Source organism: Lepidochelys kempii, chromosome 27 (genome assembly GCF_965140285.1).
Source record: "Lepidochelys kempii isolate rLepKem1 chromosome 27, rLepKem1.hap1, whole genome shotgun sequence".
In the NCBI taxonomy this organism is placed as follows: domain Eukaryota; kingdom Metazoa; phylum Chordata; order Testudines; family Cheloniidae; genus Lepidochelys; species Lepidochelys kempii.
In genome coordinates this window covers 15,909,037-15,933,102 of record NC_136406.1, presented here as the reverse complement: position 1 = coordinate 15,933,102, position 24,066 = coordinate 15,909,037, and the positions used below count along the sequence as shown (strand labels likewise).

The 24,066-nt window shown below is 61.3% G+C and overlaps 1 protein-coding gene across 1 annotated transcript in view; it reads right to left on the bottom strand.

The window, feature by feature from the left end:
• IGFBP4 (insulin like growth factor binding protein 4) overlaps positions 1 to 17,485 on the bottom strand; it is a 30,354-nt gene extending 12,869 nt beyond the window's left edge. Inside the window, exon 1 of the mRNA XM_073326022.2 lies at positions 16,912 to 17,485. Coding sequence (XP_073182123.1) covers positions 16,912 to 17,257 — 346 coding nt within the window. The 5' untranslated portion in view covers positions 17,258 to 17,485. The remainder of the gene's footprint in view (positions 1 to 16,911) is intronic.
• Between the last annotated feature and the right edge of the window lie 6,581 nt (positions 17,486 to 24,066).

Here is a 24,066-nt window from a genome sequence, read left to right as displayed (position 1 = left end):
AATTGGCAGGAGTAAATCACGTGGATTGGAAGGAAGGTGGCATCAAATAGTGACCAAAGCTCTCAGGAGAGCGAGACACGGGGTTCCCGTCTATCTGTCCCATCTCTGCCAACAGCCGGCTCTCTGACCCAAGGCTGGGCAGGAGCTACTGACTGCTCCTGCTCCCCCAGCAATCAGGGTGAATACCAGCGAAACCCTCTGGGCCAGCTGCAGGGAAGCAGATGTTGCCCGTGGCTCGTATTATGTTTATTACGGTAGCCCTTTCAGGCCCCAGCAAGGATCAGAGGCTCCGCTGTGCAACAAGAACAGCCCGTGCCTACAGAGCGGACAGTCCAACTGGACAAGCCCAAGGGAACACACAAGCCCAGAGAGGGGAAGGGACCAGTGCCCTGCCACAAGGCCAGTCCGTGGGTAGCGCGCCGGGGGCCTGCGTTCACCAACAGAGTCCTGCCGTACTGGCCCAGGGAAGGATTTCTGGAACTGCTGCCAGGCGCCAGGTCAAAGTTTGCAGTGCGGACACTTCTCCGTTTTTATGTTTGTTGTTTGCTTTCCATGTAATCCTTTTCTAGGAAACAGCACGAGTCCTTGAAATGTGAAACCAGAGGTGGCAGCGGCCGGAGACCCCGTACCAGGGTGGCGCCGATGCTGATGGGACGTGGCGAGGTTCGGTTCTGGCTGCCCATTGCCCCACGGTGTGGCCATGCCGCGTGCTGTGAGCTGGTAGCCAGCCTTGCAGTGGTTGTCCCGGCTGGAATCTCAGTATGTGTCTGGGGGGGAAGATCCCCCTCCAAACTGGGGCGGGTTGGTATATGGGTGGCCTGCCATGCCAGATGGACTGTTTGCTCAGCTGGGCACACTCAGTGGTGGCGCGGGCAGATCTGAGGTCGCTGCACCTGGCACCTGCCATTCCCAGGGGAGAGGCATTTGGGGAGAAGCAGAGCGAAATGTTTTACCAAGGGACTTCAAGCCCCCTCCATGCCCCGACTGTGTAGAGGTGTTGAATCTAAATGGGCCCAGTTAAAATGACCTAAATAAAGCAAAGACCCTTTTGGTAAGGTCAGATGACACAGGAAGTGCCTTGAAGAGGCAAAGGATTCACTGCAGGCAACACACTTTGGAGGAGCAAGTTCCATAATCCGGCCTGAGGCTGCGACATACACGATTGCTGGGAAACGCCTGGTCTGGTTTACCTGGCTACAGCTCAGGGTCTCCGGGCTGAGCCATCTGCTCCTGGGGTGACTTTTACAGGTTCCCGAGCAGGTCCACGTACAATGGCCCCAAGCCTGTTGCTCTCACGCTGATCTCGGCATTTTTGCATATGCTGGGGCGGGGCCAAGGAAGCTCTTCCCCTCTCGTCCAAGCATATGGGGAAAATAAAGTGTCTTCCAAGAGTCTGGAGCCCCCTCATTGACCAGTCCCATCCAGTCACCACCTGGGTGGCCCACCAGCACCCTACGCATGGGGAGGTTTAAGGTCCCCGCTATTAAGTTTCTGTGTCTCCAAGTATGAGAGCTTGCACGTGGCCTGGGGAGTTTTCATTGCCTGACTCAAATCAGCCGACACCAGGTCTGAGCCCAGAGCTGGTCAAACTCTGTCCTAAAGGGCTGCAGGTCCCAGTCTAGTTCCCGGCATGCAATGTTCCGTTTCTGCTGGGACAGGGCTCCTCCCCAGCCACAGCTGAAGGAGAGTGCAGGCCACCTTTCAGGAGGCTCTGGGCTGCCTTCGTCTCCAAAGGGTGCACTTTGATCTCTCCTTAGCTACCTGGGCCCTGCTCTCTTCCCAGCGGGGATCACGCGTGAAGAGCACCAGCCTGATCGCTGTGTCATGTTCTCAGCCCTGCGTAGAAACAACCTTCCCCCATTTCCTTCTCAGGCCAGCTAATAATGTTGCCTAATGCACAAATCTCATGTCACTCCCCAGCATGGCTGCACTTGGCTGGCGGCCACTGGGAAATGGGATAAAGGCCTTGACCTCTGACTCCTTAGGGGGGGTCGGGCCAGGAAGGGGGCGGCAGAAGAATGAGGCTGGTGCCAGTTTTGGTGCTGGCAGAGCTGCGAGGCTGGTGGGGAGCTGCTCCGTGCTGTGGGACTGTGGAGAGTTCACAATAACAAGCCTGCAGGCTGAGGTCTGTGCAGAAAGCAAACAGGAAAGGGATGTCCGCCTGGCCTGGAGGAATGCAGCCAGCGCTCTCAGCAAACAGCCCTGCCACCTGGGGGGGGCGTCGGCCCGGGCGCCCCCCCAGACTGCAGGGGAGTGCATCTCGCAGCACGCAACGTGAAGACTCTGGCACCCTTGGGGAGCATTTGGGTCCTGGCTACTTAGCCCCCAGGCAGCCGTGGACTCAGCATTGAGGTGAAATCCAGGGCCACAGGGATAGATTTGGATCTCAGGCCCAGGGGATAAATCCAGAGTCATTCTTAATTTCAGATGAGTGGCTCTGGATTCACACCGCCATGCCTGGGGTTCCAGGTGCTGCTGTCCCGATAGGCTGAGCTTGTGGGTCCCATTCTCCACACGGCCGTTGCCGGCTTCACCTCCCTGGAGAGAGGCTGCCGGGCAGAGGTGGAAAGGGGCAGGGCAATGCCGGGCCTGGCACTCTCGCTGGCCACGGGGCATAGGAATGTGCTTTTGCCCATCCCCTTGGTAGCTGTGGCTTCGCGCAGCCCGGGGCGGAGACAGGCCCAGAGCTCTATTAGCCAGGGCCAGTAGCCAGAGTCACTCCTTGATATATTCTGATGGCCACATTTGGCCTGGGGGGCAGTGGCCAGGTCCGCTAGTGAAGCCTAGGGGCTGGGCTGGATTTCCCAGGAGACGAGTCCTTCGGGCATTGCCCTTCTGCCTTCCAGCGTCTCTCGGGTCAACGCAGCAGCAACGCTAAACAGGAGCTGTCAACATGACGGGCTCGGAGGAGAGCGGGACAGAAACCCTGCGAGGGGACCGACTATGCTCCCTCTGGGAGAACTGATGGCCACAGCAGCCACCGCTGGCTCCAGTCAACCTTGCAACACGTCCAGCTCTGTGCATAGAGCAATCCAAAGCCACAGTGCATCCTGCCAGCCCCTCTGCTGGGCAGCCCAGCCCCGCTGTGCTTTGCATGGAATGCAGGCTGCCTGTCCAGACCAGCCCGGTACGGTGGATCCCAGCTGGTTCCCTCGGGGAATTCTCAACGGCTGACTCCTGGCTTCACCAGGCAGACTCTGACTCAGCAATGGACTGCAGCTGCAGCAAAGGCTGATCTCCTTCCGGGGTGTTGTACCAAGCATGCAGAGGTAACACACAAGCGGTGCTTGTCCCACCCTGGTAGGCACAGAGGAGACCCCCGCTGGAGTCCAGTTCTGGGCACCGCACTTGGGGAAAGACGGGAACAAATCGGAGCAGAACTTGACAACCTCTCGGCATCCCTTCCAGCCCCACTTTTCTCTGACTCCATGGAGGGGCCGCTTGCCATGGTAACTCGGCACAATGCAAAAGATTCCCAAGGTGCAGCAACCCCCTCCCCCACCATACCCCCTCCGTACCGGCTGTGGCTTGAACGTTGGCCTTTCCGTTCCCCCTCGGAGGGAAGCTGGAAGAGTTGTGTTGGAAAGGGGAGGCAGGAGAAAGCAGCATGACCCAGAAGAGGGAAAAGCCAAGGGAAGAAGGAAAGAGGCCGGACGGAGCCAAGAATCAGCGGGATTACTGGAGCAGATTCTGCCACAATGAAAAATTGCTTGGCATTTAATAGCTTGTTTTGTCTTAGTCATGTATTGTGACTGTTCCCCCAATATCTTTATTAGTCACCCAGCTGTAAGTTGCCAAAGCCTGTAAACGACGCTGCTGTGCTGGGAGCCCGCGGAAGTGCACAAGCCCTGCGAGGTGCTCAGAGCCCTCGAAACGAATGTGCACTTAGCCCGGGAGCACGGTGCCAGGCCCATCGCCCTGCACACACAAATCCCTCCACTCACGAGACAGCCTGCCAGCACCCCTCGGCCCCACCAACATTCCCCGTCCGGAGGAAGGGGGCGCTCGGTCTCCAGGGCCCATCCTTGATTATCACACACATTGTAAGGAGAGTGATTAATTTAGATAAGCTATTACCAGCAGGAGAGTGGGGTGGGGGGAGAGAAAACCTTTTGTAGTGATAAACACCCATTTTTTCATGCTTTGTGTGTATAAAAAGATCTTCTGTACTTTCCACAGTATGCATCCGATGAAGTGAGCTGGAGCTCACGAAAGCTCATGCTCAAGTAAATGGGTTAGTCTCTAAGGTGCCATAAGTCCTCCTTTTCTTCATCCGGCTGTGGAGACTGCCGAGCCGCCAGTAGCTGGTAGAATTTTGTCCCCTTGGACCTGGGCTCAGCCCCAGCAGCTCAATGCGCCCTGCGCAGAGCGTGGTGACTCTTGGCTGCGTTTGCACTGGGAAAGGCCGTGCAGCCCCAGCCAGGACCCTCTGGCCTCCTGAGTCATCCAGTCGCCCTGGGCACATTTCTCTTCATAGCATCCACATGATCAACCTTCTTCCCTCTCTGCTGCCTGTGAGACCGACACAGTGACCCAGGGCACTAACAGTCTAGCCCCTGGTTTGTCAGAGGCCAACAGGACTGTACCAAGAGCTGGAACAATGTGGCTTTCTCATGCCCACTCCTTTGTTCGTGCCGCAGTGTCAAGGCTGGTAGCTCCGTGCTGGGAAGACATGCCTCCTCTGCTGGGTCGGCACAAATGATTGCTTCTGTGTAGGGCCTGCCTAAACGGGGGTTTCAAGACATTGCTGGAGAGGTCCGCCGGCTGCAGCTCCACGGGCCGTGCTGCCGTCACCGGTCAACACAGATGGGATATTCGACGGCACCCTGAAGGTTCAGCCAAGAGCAGGTGCTTTCCAGCCGGACATAAACAGCTGCAGCTTTCAGCACGGCAGCAAGTGCCTCCTGCTCGGACCACCTGCAACCGGAGCTAGGCCTGAAACAGAGCCCCAGCCCCAGCCCCGGCCCCAGCCCCAGCCCCAGCCCCGGCCCCGGCCCCGGCCCCGGCCCCAGCCCACGCCAGCCCCAGCCCCAGCCCACGCCAGCCCCCGGGGCCGTCCCAATGCGGAGCTGGGTCCGGACGACACACCAGCCCATCTAGCCCAGTCCGCTGGGTCACATCGGACAGTGACCCGCCCCCAGGGCTCCAGAAAAGGGCTCAGGGTGGGATGACGGTGGTATTAGCTGGAGGGCCAGGAGGAGGCAATCATAGCTGAGACGGCTGGGCTCAGCTCCGCACAGGAGAGGGCCCATGAAATTCACGTCCCTTCCCCCATGTTCCTCCTGCAGATGCAACTGGGTGCCCCTAGAAGGCTAGATCCCCCCTGTGACGAAGTGGGACTGTTCTTAATGTTTCCTCTGAATAGTGTGGGAGTGCCTCAGTTTCCCCTATGCAGTTCTTAAATATCTAGGTGGTGGGATAAGGGTGTATGATCGTTGCAGAGCCCTAGAGGGCAGGTGTGTGCAGGGGTCTGGACACAGAGAATGGCCCACACCCTGATTCCTGGCAACTGATGGCCTGGGCCCTTCCCCCCTGCCAGGTGAGAGCTAAAGGGTTGGAGAACAAAGGAATCAGGTGCCCTCCTGGCCCGGGAAAGGAACAAAGCCCAGAGGAGGATGGGCTGGAGGGAGTTTCAGTTTGGGGCTGGCTGGGACATGGAGTGAAGTGCAGACGTGGTTGTCTGGCTCACTGCCCCCCGAAATGGACCCAGCTGAGGGGTCCTGTTCTCTGCACCTACAAACTCTGTGTTAGACCATGTTCCTGTCATCTAATAAACCTCTGTTTTACTGGCTGGCTGAGAGTCACGTCTGACTGCGAAGTTGGGGGGCAGGACCCTCTGGCTTCCCCAGGAGCCCGCCTGAGCGGACTGGCTGGGGGAAGCGCACGGAGGGGCAGAGGATGCTGAATGCTCCGAGGTCGGACCCAGGAAGGTGGAAGCCGGGTGAGCTGTGTGTCCGGCAGACAGGCTGCTCCCAGAGAGGAGACTCCCCCAGAGTCCTGCCTGGCTTCATGGGGAGCAGTCCCAGAGCATCGCCCGGGGACTCCGTGACACCCCCTTACTCCTGCTGCCGCTCACCCCCCAGCTTTTCCTTGCACAGTCCCACAGCCCGGAGCAGCTCCCCACCAGCCCCGCGGGCCCCCAGCGCCAGAGGCCACTGATAAGCTGGAGATGGGGCCTTCTGCCCTTTTCCTTAGAACAGATTTTTTCCCCCTGTGGCCACGTCGGGACCTTTGCTCTTTGTGCTCTTGGCCTTCCCGGCAGAACTCTTTTGGCTTTTGGTACCTTGTCAACACGCTGGGGTTAGGGCGGGGGGGAGCGGTGTGTCGTGCTGAGACACCTGGTCCCGGCCTCTCGAAGCCCAGCGCAACCCCAGGGAGCGGATCCACAGGGCCTCAGTCTCCTCTTGCCCCCACCCGCGAGAATCAGGATTAGCCCCTCTGACATGGAGGGACCCGCACCCAGTGTGAACCTGCTGGGAGACTCCCGTGACTCTGCAGGCTGGGGTGGAGCCAGGGAGCGGACTGGGGGGGCAGGGTTGCCGTGTAATGCTGCAGGATGGGCTGGGCCGGGGCTAAGGCAGGAAGGATCAATGCATTAGGGGAATGAAACCCCCCCCAGTTAACCCCTGCCCTGTTGCCGCACTGAGCTCCCTCCTTTCTCACGTGGTCATTCCTTCATCAGTCTGTGGCCTGTTTGCTCCAAGTGAAACCGGAGGGCTTGGCTCCCTCGAGGAAATAGGATGCTAAGCCAGGCACCATCTGCGGGGCCTGGGACATCAGCCCCGCCAGCCGAGATCACAACAGAGCCACCGAAGGAAGTGCTGCTCCCCAGAGCCAGCCGCTCTGTCCTTAACCCCTTCCTGTCCAGGACATGGGGGCCCCCCCTGCGCTGGCTGACGAGCGCTGACTGGTGCAATCACAGCTTGGGTAGCACAATGGCCCCACCAGCGGCCCCGCATCCCTGAGCACTGGGTCATGCCAAGGAAGGAAGGAGACCCACTGCAGAATCACCAGCACTGTCTCCAAGCCAGGAAAGGCGGGGGCGGGGGGGCAATATACACCTGCAAACACAGCCAAGGCTATAGAGCGTAGGTGGGCATGCCCGCCCTCTGGGGCGTTAGTTCCAATACCAGGCATAGCCCTCACCCCCACCCCTCCCGGTCCCAGCCCAAACTGCCCCAGAGCCCAGGGTCACCCGGCATCTCAGACCCCAGCGGGGAGAGCAAAGCCCCGGCCAGCTCGGGGTTTCGTCTGCTTCTTCGCCCCGTGGCTGCGAGTACGGGGGGGCGACATGAGAACAACAGGGCCAGGTTTGCGGAGGAGGGTCCGAGTACCCGGAGCCAGCCCCGTGCATGAGATCCCAGCCACCCAGGCCAAAGAGGTGCGGGCCGGAGCCTAGCACCCACGGTAACCAACTGCGGGTGGTCCTGGCACCGGCACGGCCGAGCGGGGAAGAAAAACGCCCTTGCTGGCTGCCGAGCCCCTCTCGCTTGGCAGGCGCCGGCCGGGGGAAGGCAGCGCTCGTCCCACCCAGTTCTGGCTCTGCGAGGAAGGAGCAGGGCTGGGTGAGGCGGGGAGGGGGAGCAGGTCAGGCAGGAGGCAAAAGGAAGGGCCCAGGGCTGGAGCTGGCGGGGGGCGGGGGGGAGCTGGAGCGGGGGGCTAGGGCCACTTCCTCATCTGTTTGTTATTGGAACCTCTGCAGGGAGGGAAACCACTTCCTCTGCTGGCTGGAGCCTGTGCCAGCCGAGCCGTGGCACACCTGCGCTTGAATGAGCAGCGGGGGAGGGTAAGGGGGGGTCGCTGGGGCACCTGTGTACCTGGAGGCACATCTGTGTACGCAGCGGCACGCCTGCATGCCTGGGGGTCCACCTGTGTACATGGCTGCACACCTGCTTGTGCACAGCCCCCCTCCCGTGTCTGCACTCAGGAGACCACCCAGGGATCAGCCCCCATCTCCCGGGGCGTGAGGCCCACCTGGATACTGCAGGCCTCGCCAGCTGAGAGTCTGGAAGGCCCGGGGGAGGGAGGGGTGGGAGTGGGCCATGGAGAAACAGAGAGGGCTGTTTGGTCTGTCTGCCGTACCCAACCATCCATCCCGGGCAGAGGGGACAGGCTGGATTCACACACCCCCCCGGATCTCTGGCCAAGCAGCTCCTCCCAGGGTCTGAGGCACAGACAGTGGGACAAGGCCACACGCGTATTTCCATAGCTCCCAAACTCTAGCCACATGCAAGACCCAGACCAGAATTTGGGGCGGGCATGGCAGAGTTACCTGTACTGCTGGCAGGGTGAGGAGTGTGATGGAAAGATCCCCCTGGAGCCAGAGAGACAGATGGGGGAGAGAGCTCTCACATGCACGAATACCCTGGGAAGTGCTGCTGTATTTTCTGATGCTGGTTGATCTGGGTTTTCCGTTCCCATAACCCCGCTGGCTCGCTCCTCCTCCCTGGAAAGGCAGAGCGTCTCCCTGCAATCATGTGTCGGCGCTGGTAAGCCTGGGGACAAATGGTGCCCAGAATTACATTGCTCTGGAGCAGAGAGACACCATTAACTCCCAGGTGCGGCGGATCCTGCTTCCGCTGTCTCCAGAACGCCTCCGGGCCAGTGCCAGGCTCCAGAACGCCTCCAGGCCAGTGCCAGGCGATGCTGGGTAACTGTTGCTCGCTGCAACATCGTCAGTTACAATCTAATGATTCTAGAAAGAGCCGGGAAGATGCCGGAGCCGAGCAGGTGCTGAGTGGTTACCCCGATGCCACCCCTCCGCTCAGCAGCCACCGCCCCTGATGGTCGCATCGCCCCCGTGCCAGCCCCATTTCGCTGAAGCCACGTTACTCGGCAAACAGCCCAGCATTTCCTCCCCTCCCTGAGTCCACGCTTGACGTAATCCCGGCGGAGGGCCCCTTGGCTGGAAGCACAGGCCAAGTCGACTCTTGGGATCAAAGGAAAGAAATCTCCTGATGGATGCCCAAAGCGTATCCGATGGACTAGAGCTAAGTCAGCACCAGAACAATTGTGCCCGGAGCCTCGGCTGCTGGAGAGGTTCAAATCTCAGACTTGGGATGCCCCGACGCGAGAAGAGCAGGGAGCAGGATCCAGACGAGGCAGATAGATAGCTCCAGGTAGAAATGACCACAGCACACTGGGCTAGTTCCCCTGCCCTTGGGCAAGCTCACCCAGCTGTCTGCTATATCCATTCTTCCTACCTGCTATTTTTAGCCTGTCCCATAAACAAACTTAAAACCAGCCGCACATGGCCCGTCGCCAGCATCATCCCGGCTCCCTCTCCACACTGTGGGGGGGAAAAAACGCCTCGCCAGCTCTGAAACAAGCTAGATTTAAATTAAGGCAGCAGGAAAAACTGAAAGACACAGCAGAGAGCAAGGTGCCATGGGAACCATGGGCAAATCAGGCTGCTAACAAGGGGCTAGCATGTTCACTGGGGTCCGCATGTCTGTGTGGAGAGGAGGGAAGAGGTTCCGTCCCCCGCATGCCCATGCAGCCACACAACATATATGTAGTTCCCACAGGGTCAAATTTTCTCAGACATTTATCCAGTACTAAATCATTACTAACTGCTGGCGAAGTGTTGGGGCATGGGGCGCGGGGGGGGAAGGTGCCTTTGGCTTTTCCTGAATGCCACACACACTCAAGAGCAGCAGATGCTACTGAATGCCACAAGACAGAAACTGACAAAGTTAGACAGTGGAACTCATTGCCACAGGAAGTCGCTGGGGCCAAGAATTTAGCACGATTCAAAAAGGAGCTAGACATCTGGATAGCAAGAACACCCAGACTTATTATCATTAATGACAACCAAGTTTGGAAGGGATATTTAACCTCCTACTGCAAGGTTTAAACTTGTCTCTAACTATTAGAGATCAGGATGAGAGCTAATGTGGCAGAAGTAGATAATCCCACTTATGTTGACCATGGGGTTCTGACACCTTCCTCTGAGACATCTGTTGCTGCCCACTGGTAGAGATGGGACACTGGACTGGTTGGACCTCAGATCTGGTTCAGTCTGGCAGTTCCCATGTTCTGACAAACCAAACCTTCTTTGGCTCCATACAGGCTTTGCACCATTAGCTTAATGCAGCCATGTTGCAAACTCTCAGGCTTATGGCAAGTGTCAAGATACTTGGGGGTTCGTAAAGCCCCAGCTCCTGGAGCCCTGTGATTAGGTGAGAATCTCAGCTGTCATTAAAGATCCCCAGGAAGTTGCTAGATCTTGTGACTGTGGAGAAAAGATTAAAACCACTAAACCTAAAGGCTCACAACCCAGACAGCAAATAAATAAATAAATGTCGGGTTCTTTTATGTTTAAATTTCATGATTTCTGGAGCCTGTCTGGTAATTGTGGGTGGCAGCAGAAATAAGGTTAACTACCTGCACTTCCTGAGTATGGCCCAGGAGTCCCTGGGGTGCAATGGCTTCGCAGCTGGGTTTAATTCATTCTCATGCCGGCAGCTGAGCGAACCAAGCCAGGGACCGCTTTTGGAGAAGCCCTGGCTGTTGGTTGAAAGAAGCCAAATTTGGAGATTTTAGCTGCCTGGTGCATCTTTTCAAATCCAAACCTGGCTGGATTTTTGTTTCCCAAGTGCCTCCAGCACAGACAGGGATCCTGTCCATCACCAAATTAAGGCAATCCAGGACCCTAAACACATCCCGCGGGCCCACCCCAGGCGATGTTCCCTGCCCCAAGTTGTCACCCTGCTCCTCTCTGGAGAGGCAACAGGTTTCTGAGTTAAGATGAATGGGATCACACTCCTTTGAGCTCTTGTTCCAGGTTCTCTGCAAACTCAGGCAGACACCAGTTATGCTGTGGTCATATTTTCAAGCTTTTTTTTCATCCATGAGAGCCAGGAGCATTTGTTTTTTGTTTGCTTTTTAAAAGCTGATGTTCCAATCTCATGATTTAAGTCGAGAAGCCAGGGCCCATAGTCCTGTTGTGCCTCTCTTAATCCAGTTCCGCTCCTCCTCAGAAGAGTTTGCAATGTTGTTTTCATGGGATGAAACAGTGAACTTGTGGGGTTCCCAAGGACACGGAACGTTGCAGCCAGCTGATTCCTCTTGGTTTCCCTTCCTCTTTGTCCCAGTTCCAGCCAGGCACCCATCAGGGTCCAGGTGGGTGGGCATACATTCTCCCAGCCCATCCCGCCTTCACAGGGCTCTGCCGGGCAGGCCCACACCCACCTGGCTACCTCTCTGTATTTGTTCTGCTGGGAGCCACCTTGTTATCAGCCACCAATCTTGTCCGCAAACACAGCCCAGCGAGTAGGAGGACCAGGCCCAGCCCCACGCACAGCCTCGTCACGTGGCACCCGTCCACAGCACCCTCCTGCCTCGCTGACCCCTGTGGGGCCTGGAGCCTTCCGGAGGGAGTGTAGGGGTGCTGCAGGGGAGCCAGTGAGCTCCCCCTGGGGCAGCCCAAGTGGAAGTACCGGTCAAAGCAGGCGTAGGTGACTTCGCTGGCCTGTAGCAACATGCAAGAGAAGAGGCAGGTAGGGCGCCATTAACCCTTTGGAGACACATGGCTTCCCGAGCGGCTGCTTGGCTGGCAGATTCTGGGGTTGGAACGGTTAACAATCAGCTCGCAGGTACATTGCGCATCCCTGGGCAGCGGATGGTGGGTCCGAGTCCGCAGGCCCCCCCGTCCCATTGGCTTTTCTCCCCCTTCCAAGGCTCGGCTGAGCAATTCCCCCAGGGAGATGAACCACCCCCTTGGGGAGCTGCGTTTGGCTTCCCTTTACCGGGCCTGAACCTCCAACTCGGGGGGCCCGGATCCTGAAGTGCAGCAAAGCTCAGGGGAGTTGGGAGCCGAGGGGGAGGGAAGCGTGGGTCAGAAGGGTCACGTGCCCCCCACTGCATTTCCTTCCTTGCCCGTCGGCTGGCGCTCAGCCGCCCAGCTGCAAGAGCCGCCTCCATCAACACCGCTCCATTAACAGCTGGGGTGATGCGTCCATGGGGGCAGGGGTGGGGCTTCCCTCAGCCCCACTGGTGAGCTCCAGACGCAGCGATCTTTCAAGCCCTGGGCAGACAGCCAGGTTTCCCATCCCAGACTCAGAAAAGCAGTGCCCCCTTTCCGTATCAGGGCACGAGCCACCTGCTCCCCTGGCTTCCTAGCGAACCTCCTTGGTATGCAGCTCCAGCGGGCGCCGGCCCATCACACCACATGCCCCGTGGTCAAGGACAAAGATTGCCAGGCCTGGGCCACAATTTCAAGAGCAATCCAAAAAGAACCCCCACCCCCACCCGTGGATTTCCTGGGATGCGCAATTCCTGGTACTGGGGACCCATGTTTACTGTCCTAGCTACACATTAACTTCTCCCCAGTCACGTCTGCCCGGAGGACGCAATCAGCGGGTCTCCAGGAACGCTCTGCAGGGCTGGGCAGCACTAGGGCAGAGTCATTCTTAGACCTCCCTAGCCACAGCCGTCAATTTCTCTGTGTAGACAAGCCCTGAAACCCACCCAGTCCACCTGCTATCTCCCTTCCGGGGTGCCACCAGCTGGGGCAGGTGCCGCTGAACCTGTGCCCCCCTCTTCCCCCCCCAGCCTGCACCACCAACCTGGGTCTTTTTCCCTGGCCCTGGGATCTCAGCCAGATGGTGCCGACACCTGCCCACACCTGGGCACTGGCTATTGATTACGGCTTGCGTTTTCAGAGGGGCTTAGGATGCTCGGTTCTCACGGAAAGTCCAGGGGTCCCCGGCACAGGCAGGGAACGTCACTCATCATCGAATTACCAGAGACCCCCCTGGCAATAATGCACGGGGGAGTAACGAATACTCATCTCGTCCGGCTCCAACGGCACCGGCTCCCTGCCACATAACAAACTTCCTTCCGGCCACCCCATTGTTCCTGCTGCATGTACAGCCCCGATGCCCACCCTGCATCTGGGTCATCTATTCACACAGCATTGGCTCACTCCCCGGGACTCCCACATTTGTCTGGCTGTAGCCAGCTGGTTTCTCTTTCCGGAGCTTGTCAGCTCTTTGGTCTGTGTTTGTACAGCACCTGGCGCAAAGGGTCGTGGTCCGTGACTAGGGCTCATAGGCACGACGCTAATACGGAGAATGAATAACAACCACGCTTGCTGTCAGTACTGGGCATGTGACACACAGGAGAGCAGTTCTTATTCTATCCAGTAGAGGACACTGGTGACAGAAGCCCAGTCTAGCCAGCCTGCTACGCCCATTTTACAGGTTGGGAGCTAGGGCACGGGGAGATTCAGAAACTTGCCATAGTTCATCCAAGTCAGTAACAGAACCTAAGAGCCACTCTACTACCCCCCAGCCCTGGGCTCTACCCAAAGGGCAGGGCTGCCACCTCTGAGGCACACAAATACCAGCCATTCTGTGGGCAGATCCAGATTCCAGGAGAGGCGAGGCCAGTCTGTGGGTGGGTCTGGACGCCAGGGAAGGTGGGGCCAGTCTGAGGGCGGGTCCAGGAAGGGTCTCAGCATTCGGAAAGTTACACAGGATGTGGAGGAATTCGGAGGCGGGATGAGGGCACCGCTTCCCCTTTGGCTGGCATCTGTCCTGGCACACACACCGCATGCATGCAGCGTGGGACCCGGGTGCCAGCCAGGTGGCCACAGCGCACTCCCAGCCGTGACGGGCACGGCCAGTAGTTAAGATCGCTGCACGCATGGCCACACATGGCCACAGCAAAAAAACAGCGAATGACTTCTGAGCGGTGAACAGCAAGGCACTAGAAAAGCCTGCCAGGCCAGTCACGACTGGCCAGGTGGCCACCTACCAATGGCTCAGGCTGCCTCGGGGATGCCTACAAGAGGATGTAAAGTCACTGGGAGAGAGGAGGGAAGCTGGCAGCAAACACAATATGACAGGGGAGAAGGTTGGGATTAATGGAGGCCAGCGGAAGGATCCCAACTGTCCAGTGACCTGTACTGTGCTGATGGGGCCACCCTGAGCCTGGGCGGGTCCGGCTTTACCACGCTCCCCCCCACACACCCCAAGGAATAATATGCCTGCTCTCCATGCCTCATACTCATCCGGGTACCCGCAAAGCTCTGAGTGAAACATCTGGCTGAAGATCCCAGGTTCCCACGGCCCGGGCCTCTCCCCGCAGCCAGAGCTTACGATGCTGGAGGAGACAGGGGTGGGACAGTGCGAGTCTGTTTCCTAAAGACTCCGGGGGAAATTCTGCATTGTGCAGGGCAGAGCCAAAAGCAGCAGGCAGCCACCATATCATCATGCCCGCGTCTCTGCACCTGACTCCCATGCTGCAGCAACCAGGCAGGGCAGAGGCTCGCTGAGCAGGGAGGTGATTTGGCAAAAGGGATGTGGATCTGCCTTAGATGAGTGCCCATCCCCATGGCATCAGAGTGGGAACGGGGGGCTGGGAAAGGCAGGCCAGCATCGCGGGAAAGAGCTGGCGTTGGGTTCCAGTTCACCGGCCGGACAAACGTCAAGGGAGGGATTTTCCAAAGATGCGTAAGAGGGTTTGGTGCCTCGGAGCAATGGGAACTGGGCACGCGCTGAGCTCCCGTGGGTCCCTTCGGGAAATCTGCCCAAGGCCTTTGCAGTCTGGCCCAGCACAGACGCCCATGCGGCAAGGTCAGGCCTGGGGATCGTTCCCGGCCCATCCTCCAGTAGGACGCCCCAAAGGCACCACTGTGCCCATGCAGCAAGCCGGCTCCAACACCCCGAGGGACCCCGATGTCCCCAGCCCAAGTCTACTGGAGCGGAAGAGCGAGGGGAGGGGGACAGGGAGGTGCAGAGACGTAATGGCTGGAGGAGCAGCCCGAATCTGGCGGGGCGGAAGGGCCTCAGGGGCTGCGAGCACCCGCGGGCAGCACTAGGCTAGCGTGGGAGCAGCTGGCTCCGGGTTCAGGGCATGGATGTGTTTCCCTGACGCAGCAACGGGGTGGCCCGGGCACAGTGTCCAAGGCAACCCGCATAGGCAGGGATGCCCCAGGAGTCCTGCCCCTCCCGTGCCTGCTCCAGGCAGAACACAGGAGGCTGAGTGTGATCCAGGCGGAGGAAGGAGACAGGCAGCCTCCCACAGCTCCAGCCAATGGAAAGGGCAGTTCCCTGTCCCCCGTGGCCCAGCTCCCCATTCGCCCAGCAACGCCGGGGGATCCACCAAAAGGCAGAGGTCCCTGCAAAGCAACCGGAGCTCGGCCCAGGTCCCAGCCCGGGGCTGGAGCACAGGTGCTCAGCTGCATGGTCCGGATCCTGATTGAGGTGCCGATTCCAAGCCTTCCCCCAGGATCAGGTTCGTGTCCATGGCTGAAGCTACCAGCTGGAACCAGTGGGAGGAAGCGCAGATGTAGGGCCACGTTCCCGCCTCTAGCTCAGCCCCAAGCCCCCAGGTCTCACCAGCCTTCCCTGTGCAGAGCGAAGGGAGGACGGATGAATGGATGGCTGGGTGGATGGATGGATGGACGGACGGATGGCTGGACAGATGGACGGACGGGTGGCTGGACGGATAGATGTGTGGGTGGATGCCTGGTATTCCTATTCCACTCGCCCTCGGTGGCGTCCTGCAGCCCTCCCTAGCCCAAGCTGCGAGGAGTCCGTCCTTCACTCCCAGGCTCTTGGCTGGGGTGGGGAACAGATCTCACCCCCTCCCTGACTCCCAGCCCCAGGGCCAAGGCCAGACCCTGGTTCGAAAGGGCAGCCTGTGCCCAGAGGCCTCTTTCCTCCCGGGCTGCTGTGTGGCCCAGCGGAGGAAGGGGGGGAGCAGCAGAGGGCATGGGAGTGCCAGGGAACCGGAGGAGGGAGCGTGTCCTTCTGAGCAAGGGGAACGAACTCTCCATCCACCCTCCCGACACTGGGCTCCTCTGCTCTGTAACCCCCAGCCAGCCTGCCGAGCCCGTGCCCTGGGGAGGGGGATGTGGCATGGCTGATGATGCCACCTAGGCCCATGCACACAGGGTGCCCCGTGGAACAGGGGCTCAGCCAGCTGCATGACACAGTCCCCGTCTCCTACCCCTCCGTGTGAGCCAGGGGAGGAGGCGGAGTCTGAGGGGCTAGGGGTGGGGCCAGAGGATGCAAATCTGACCCTGTGGTGATGGATCAGCTGGGGGCTGTCTTGTTCCTGGAGTGCCCCTGGATCAAGGCACAGGGCTGGCCCAGGGGCCTGGAGCCCCCATGGCCCATAGCCCAGACAGTGCTCGGCCAGTGCTGGGCCCGTTCATTTGCTCCGCCTCTTGGCCGGCCTCTGGGCACCGTGGTGAGGGGGCCCCTCATTGGCAGAGCAAGGATGGGCAAGGAAATCCGTGGGTTTCCTCACCTGGCAAGGAACCCGCCACGGCTGGCACTGGGGGAAACGCAGGCACCTGGCATGGGGTGGGCAAGCTAGACACTGGGCGCCGGGATCCTCGTGCCAGTTGTTGCAGAGAACCAGCCCAGCTCTGCCCTGGCAGACAAGTGCACCAGCGGGGCTGCCCCCCCGCCCCCCGGGATGGCACAGAGGGTCAGCCGGCTCCTCTACTGCAGCCAGCCGGGCTCCTCTGAGTGCCCCCTGTCCGCCCCTCGTACCCGGAGAACTGCCCCCTCCCGAGCACCGGCCACTGGCATTAACCCCTTCCCGCCCAAACGATCCGGCTCGGTCTCTCAGCGGAGTCTGGCCATTAGCATCTTCCCACAGGGGCCTCCCAGCTGCCAAGCCCCCGTTGCTGGCCAGTTGGGGAGGGCACTTCTGCGCCGGAGGGTGTTAAAGGTCCAGCCGTGGGTACGGCTCACCTCCCTGCAGTGCCCCTGGGCAGCTGAGTGTCCAGGGACAGACCATCCAACCCCTCCCCTCCCACACACACCTGCCCCTTTATGCCAGCCCATGGCTCACCCCCTCCGCGCCAGCCTGTGGGGCTCTGACCTGAGGGGGGGGGGGTCGGGGGCTCCCTTCCCATGCATGCCCCCCCCGCACGCCCAGCCCCCTTACCTGCCGGCTGGAGGCTCTCCTGCAGGGACTCGATCTCGGAGAGTTCCGTGCAGACCCCCTGCCCGTGCATCAGCGTGTGCAGGGGTTTCTCCACCCCGCGGGGCGGGTAGCAGCGCAGCCCCGAGCCGCAGCGGGCAGTGTAAACCCCACAGGGCGTCCCTTTGCTCAGGGCACAGGTGGCGCAGCACCCGCAGCCCGGCTCCCGCACCAGCTCCTCGCAGCCCATGGGCGCCTTGCAGCGGGTCAGCTTCTCCTCCGAGCAGGGCGGGCAGTGGATGGCCTCGTCGCTGACACACAGGCCCATGGTGGCCAGCAGCAGCACAGCGGAGAGGCCTCCCGAGGGCATGGCGGGCGGGCGTACGGACCGGGCGCTATGGCGAATAACGGACCGGCCAGCCGCGGGCAGGGGGGCAGAAGGAGCGCGCAGGCCAAGGAAGGCAGCAGGGTCCCAGCCGGGGTGCCAGGCAGCCCCCCCCCTCCAGACGCGCAGAGAGGCGAGGGCTTCACAGCCTGCTCTCAGTCCGGCCAGTAGCCATCCAGACTCCGCACTGCCTGGGGGAGCCGAGAGTCCCTGACTTTATACCGGCCCCTGGCCACGCCCCCGGCTCCCCGCCTGCCGGAGCTGTCACAGCCCGGTCCCTCCCCGCGGGGCCAGCCCAGTGCCCGGGGCGGAGAACGGGCAGGGCTGGGAGCAGCCCAGAGGCAGCGGCAAGGGGCTGCTCTGAGCCCATGGGGAGGGGCTAGGAGGGGCCCAGGCTCCAGAGAGCAGCTGCAGCTCTGATCGCCACCCTGGGCTGCCCCCCAGCTCTCCGGGGCCCCACACTCCCGACCCGCAGCCCCCTGCTAGCCCAGCCCTGGGCTCCCTGCCCCCCGTCTCTGCTGGTGCCCCTCACTCCCGACCCACAGCCCCCGGCTAGCTAGTGCCCCTCAATCCTGACTGACAGCCTCCCCCTGCCCCCGCCAGTCAAGTCCCAGGAACCTTTTGAGCGGAGTCAGGAATCAGGAGGTGTTTTGCAAAGAGTCTGAGGTGACTCAACAAAACACTGAGCTCTGCCAATGTCACTTTGCCTGTGACCCGAGTGGGGACCTGATCTCCAGGCCCCAGAGGCGAGTCTCTGCCTGCTGTGCCCCCAGGCATGTGAGCTCTCTGCTTGAGGGTGCGCTGTGCCCCTGGCCACGGAGCCACGGTTCACTCCCGGGGGGGGGGGCGCTTCAAATCCAGGTGCTCAGGCTGGAGACTAGCTCTCATAACCCAGCCCAGGATAAATATACCTGGTTGTGGCAGGGGTCACCAGATGGCGCCATTACACATAGTCTCACAAGTTCTTTTTCTTGCTGTGCGAGCAAGTTGTTAGCCATTGAAGAAATGCAGTGTTGTTATTAGTGTCATTTGGTTCTTGTAGGTTTTTGGGGGTGGGGGAGCTGTGGTGAGCTGCAGGAGAGTTTGCCCTTTGCCTTCATCTCGCTAATAACAGACAATACTGGAGGCAGAGTTGCTCCTTGGGAATCAGACACTGGTGTTGGGCTGAGATTCCTGGGGGATGGGATTTCTCTGCATGCTGTTTGTGACCACCTCTGTTCAGGGATGGGTGCATTTGTGTAAACAAAACCAGTGACACTAAGCATATCCCAGCCTCTGCACCACTGATTTCTCCTCCAACAAACCCCAGGTCGCAGGCCACCGACATCTGCTCCTGCCCAGCAGATGGGCCGGGATAAAGAAGAACCAAGTTCCCCTCAGCTCTAAATCGACTCTGAGCTCGGAGCAGAGGCTGGGCCAGGACTGACTTCGCTCCTGGCCGATACAGGGCGAGAGGTTCCATGGGAGAGCAGAGGGGTGATGCCTGGCCCAGGGTTCTCCTCCCCACTCCCTCTGGAAGCAGTGCCCCCGGGCACAGCACCGGGGATTAGCCCAGCAGCTCCTGTTTACTCCGGTGGGATGAAGCTTCGGGGCAGCCTGCGCCGCCAGCACTCACCCAGCCCACGGCAGCCGGGGGGGGGGGGGGCCGTTCAGCGCCGCCTGCCACCCTGAGACACCGGGCAGCAGCTCAGGCCTGCTCCAACTCTGCTGAAGCCAACAGAGCTCAGGGAGGGCAGCTGCCCCCCCCCACTCGAATTGCTGGGGAAGTTTAGAGTAACGGAGCAGGCTGGCCCGAGGACTGGGGGCTGCCCAGAACGCTGGGGCGAGGCACCCATGGGAGGCCCAGATGGCTAGGGAGCCCCTACCTTCCCCACCCCCTGAGAACACCACCCCGAGCGCGCCCCGCAGTCCCGTTAGCTCGCAGGGGGTGAGGGGAGCCCTGATCTCTCCAGCTGCCACCCCAATTTCCAGCCGCACCTCACAGGTTCTACGGATGAGTATTCAGGAGGCCCAGGCCCCTCACCTTGGCATCAGGCCCATCTTCCATTCCCCAGTTCCCAGGCCTCCCCCCACAAGCAGGGGGAGTGTGAGGGAACAGTGAAGCGAGCTGCCCCCCGGGGCCCGACGGCAGACAGGCCCCACCTCTGGGCTCAGAGGGGACCGTCCGTGTCCAGCAGCCCAGGCCCCGCTGCCTGCCCAGCCCAGCATGGCAAAAACAACCCGGGTGTGGCCTCCTGAGCAGCCCAGGCTGCTGCCCTGGTCCGTTGTGCCGCAGGGCACTGGGCACCTGCCAGGCAGAGGGTTCCCTGCATTCCTGGGTGCCCAGCAGGCCGGAGGCAGAGACCAAGCTGACAAAAGCCCCCGGAGCCCAGCCCAGGACACACCAGGGGCCTGGTTCTGTGTCCCTCTCCCGGATCATCGCCGGCTACAGTGGCTTTGAGCTGCTTGCTGGGGGAAGCTAGCGGCAGGTCTGAGATCGCAGGGACGCCCCCCCCGCAGCCGTTTGGGACAGGAAGTGAAGGAGAATCCCACCCTGCAGTGACCACGCCGGTGGAAGGGAGCTGCCCACATCGGGGTTTGGCCTGGACACGGGAACTAACAGCCTCCCTCTGCCAACCTCCCCAAAGGTCGGTCTGCCCAGCGCTCTACGGCTCTGCCAATCGACGCCCAGCCAGCAGCACAGGGCCCCCAGTGCCCGCCGGCCTGGGACAGAGTCTGCCAGCAGGGACCCTCCCTCCTCCGTGCGGGGGAAGGGCCTGGCCCACAGAGAGCCTGGGGCTCAGCGCTGACTCGGGGAACACGCCCGGGAACCTCCACCCCAGGCCCTGCAGCGCCGGGGAATGTCTCCCATCTCAGCACTGGAGAAACGGGCCACTGGGCAGCGCCTCTCTCCCAGGAGCCCGGCCCAGCGCCATCACTCCCGGCCCGGGCCTGCGAAACGGAAGAAATGAACGCTCAGCTGGAAGCCAAGGGCCAGGGCTAGCCCAGGGGCGAATCCAGGCGATCGGGGCAGCTCCTCTGCAGGACAGGGCTTGTGCTCCTCTCCCTGCCGGGAGGGACAGCACCGGATCTGTGCCCCCGGCCGGATCTGCAAGAGGGCCCCGCGCCCCACAGCTCTGCGCTATGGGGCTGGATCTCCACTACGGCCCCGAGGCCCCCACCCCTCCATGCTATGGGCAGGATCTGGCCAGGACAAGCAGGGAGGCAGGACGATAAATTGAAAGCTGCTGGCACCTAGTGGCTATTGAAGAAACTCTCGCGGAAACTGGCAGGATTTGGGGGTGGAGACGCGGGTCCCTCTTAGCTCAGAGGTTCAGGGCTCCTGAGGGTCCTTTATTCCAGCATCTCTATGGCTTTGTGCCTCGCTGCCCCGTTCACACAGTCCCCACGCTCGCTGGATCTGTGCGCAGGGACCCAACGCCCTTTGCAAACACTCTGTGATCCCCAGCAGGTCGCTACAGACTGTCCCAGCCAACTGGGGAAACCGAGGCACAGAGCGAGGGCACAATAACCCCTGCTGGCGATCAATGGCATTGCAAGGACAGGCTGATCCGATAGCCACGAGTGCGCGCTGCCCCCGCCCGCCCCACAACCACTGGACAGCTGGGCACCGACTCCCCACGAGGGCTGAGAAAAGGATCCAAGAGCAGGGGCGCTTCCAAGGAAATATCCCAGTCCCTGCCCCGGCCCTAAAATAACTTCTGGCGACACCCCGGGCCACGTCCCCCGGGGCTTCGCTTCACCCGAGGGAATCCGCTGCACTGAGCTCGCCGAGCTCCCTCACCAGAGGTTTTGGCCCCCGCTGTTTCCCTCGCACCTTCCGCCCCAGGCTCCCTACGAACCTCTCACGGCTGCGGCAAGCCCTGAATGTCCCGGGCCTGGGAGCTTAGCAGAGCCCAGCTCACGGGGGCCCAGCGGCGCCACGCACCGGGGCCCACGGGCGCTGCCCCAGCTGAGCCCAGCCCCAGCCCCCGCAGACGCTGCAGGAGGGACGGAGGGGGCAGCGCCCCAGTGTGGAGCTCGCCCAGGGCACCCACACTCCTGCCGCGGCGAACAAGACGCACCAGGCGCCCTTGGCTGGCCAACGCGGGTAATGGTCCTTACCCAGCCGCTGGCGGCCCCGGGAGAAAGAGAGGAAGCCCAGCAGCTCCCACGGGGCTCGGCCCGGCTCTCCGCCTGGGCCTCCCTGTGGGCGAGTCGCTCGCGGCTCCTTGGGGCGACACCAAGGCCGCTGCGGGCGTAGAGCGGCGGATGGGCCGGCTGCAGCACAGGGTCTGCGGGCGCCTGGGGAGGATGGAAGATCAGCTGCTCGGGGTCCCCAAGGGCCCGCAGCCTGCCCAGAAGCAGCCCCATGGCGCTGGCCCCGCGGCCCGCACGCTGCCTGCCCGGCCCGTGGGCCTTTACTGACAGCGGCCTGGCCTCCCATTGGCCGGCGGCCGGCGCGGGGCGTGGCCGGGGGAAGCCCGGGCGGCCCTGCTGGCCGCGGACCCGCTGGCCCGGGCGCGCTCTGGCACGGCCGGGGCCAGGGGGGCGCGGCAGCCAGGCAGCTGGGCAGGGATAAAGAAAGCTCCCTGGGCTGCTCAGGAGGCCACACCCGGGTCGTTTGCGCCAGGCTGGGCTGGGCAGGCGGCGGGACCTGGGCTGCTGGACACGGACGGTCCCCTCTGAGCCCAGCGGTGGGGCCTGTCTGCCGTCGGGCCCCGGGGGGCAGCTCGCTTCGCTGTTCCCTCGCGCTCCCCCTGCTTGTGGGGGGAGGCCTGGGAACTGGGGGATGGAAGGTGGGCCCGACGCCAAGGTGAGGGGCCTGGGCCTCCTGGATACTCATCCGTAGAACCTGTGAGGTGCGGCTGGAAATTGGGGTGGCAGCTGGAGAGATCAGGGCTCCCCTCACCCCCTGCGAGCTAACGGGACTGCGGGGCGCTCGGGGTGGTGTTCTCAGGGGGTGGGGAAGGTAGGGGCTCCCTAGCCATCTGGGCTTCCCATGGGTGCCTCGCCCCAGCGTCCTGGGCAGCCCCCAGTCCTCGGGCCAGCCTGCTCCCTTACTCTAAACTTCCCCAGCAATTCGAGTGGGGGGGGCAGCTGCCCTCCCTGAGCTCTGTTGGCTTCAGCAGAGTTGGAGCAGGCCTGAGCTGCTGCCCGGTGTCTCAGGGTGGCAGGCGGCGCTGAACGGCCCCCCCCCCCCCCCGGCTGCCGTGGGCTGGGTGAGTGCTGGCGGCGCAGGCTGCCCCGAAGCTTCATCCCACCGGAGTAAACAGGAGCTGCTGGGCTAATCCCCGGTGCTGTGCCCCGGGCACTGCTTCCAGAGGGAGTGGGGAGGGGAACCCTGGGCCAGGCATCACCCCTCTGCTCTCCCATGGAACCTCTCACCCTGTATCGGCCAGGAGCGAAGTCAGTCCTGGCCCAGCCTCTGCCCCGAGCTCAGACTCGATTTAGAGCTGAGGGGAACTTGTTTTTTCTTTATAGCAAAAATCCCCAATGGCTGGCGACAGGACACTAGATGGGGAGGACTCTGAGTTACTTCAGAGAATTCTTTCCTAGGGATCTGCCTGGTGGTCTTGTCCACATGCTTGGGGTCTAACCGATCACCATACTTGGGGGTGGGAAGGAATTTTCCCTTGGGTCAGATTGGTAGAGACCTTGGGGTGTTTTCACCTTTCTCTGCAGCTGGGGCAGGGGTCGCTTTCAGGTTTAAACTAGCGAAAATAGTGGCTTCTCTGCCACTTGAGTGTTCGGAGGAGTTCAGTAACTCAGCCAGGGGTTAGGGTCTATCACAGGAGTGGGTGAGGGAGGTTCTGTGGCAGGCCAGGTGCAGGAGCTCAGAGGAGATGATCAGGATGCTCCCTTCTGACCTTACTAAGGTACCTGAGTAAGAACGGACATTACCATTTTAAACCTAGCCAGTGTCCCCTAAGTGACTTGCCACAAGAGGTCAGAACATGTCAGTGTTAGAGCTGAGTGGGTCTAAACTTTATTTAATTTCTTTTTATTTTGATATAGGAATTAGATACAGTGCTCCTGCCAGAGATTTCTAAGCTGTTATCTTTAAAAAAATCCCTAGAGTTTTCAGTTACTTAAGTAGCCCCTGCAATCAGGGTCAAAGTTGTCCCCCCTCCCAAAAATCTGAAATGGCACCCCTGTGGGCACGAATTCCTTCCCCCCCCCCCACATGCACAGCCCTGTTGGCTTGGCTGGACCTGCCCCCCAAATAGAGAAGTCAAATTAGCCTACGGCCCCCGCGAGCCTCGAGCCCCTGTGCCCTGCAGGGCAGAAATCCTGAGTTCCCCCCTCCCTCGGCTTAAGCCCAGAGCCCCAAGCCCTCTCCCCCCCCATCCCCGCAGCTGAAGCCTGGATCCCGGAAGGCCCCTCCACTGGGTCCTGGAATTTTATAGCATTGGGGGGGGGCGCTCAGAAAGAAACAGGGTGAGGGCCCCGGGCATAAGGGGCAGGACAGAGGAGAGCCCCCGGCATCGTCCCTCGTGGGCAGCACCAGCCCCCCAGTCCCCAGCCGGAAGGCGGCGGTGCCCACGGGGGAGCGCCAGGAGAGGATCATTTTGACGTGCCGGGGGATTCCCCCGGGGGCCCCCCTGGGTCGCGCTCTGATTGGCTGCCGCGCTCCCCTAGCCCCGGCCGTGTCAGAGCGCGCCGCGGCCAGCTGGGCCGCGGCCAGCAGGGCCGCCCGGGCTTCCCCCGGCCACGCCCCCCGCCGGCCCGCCGGCCAATGGGAGGCCAGGCCGCTGTCACTAAAGGCCTACGGGCCGGGCTGGCAGGCAGCTGGGCCAGCGCCATGGGGCTGC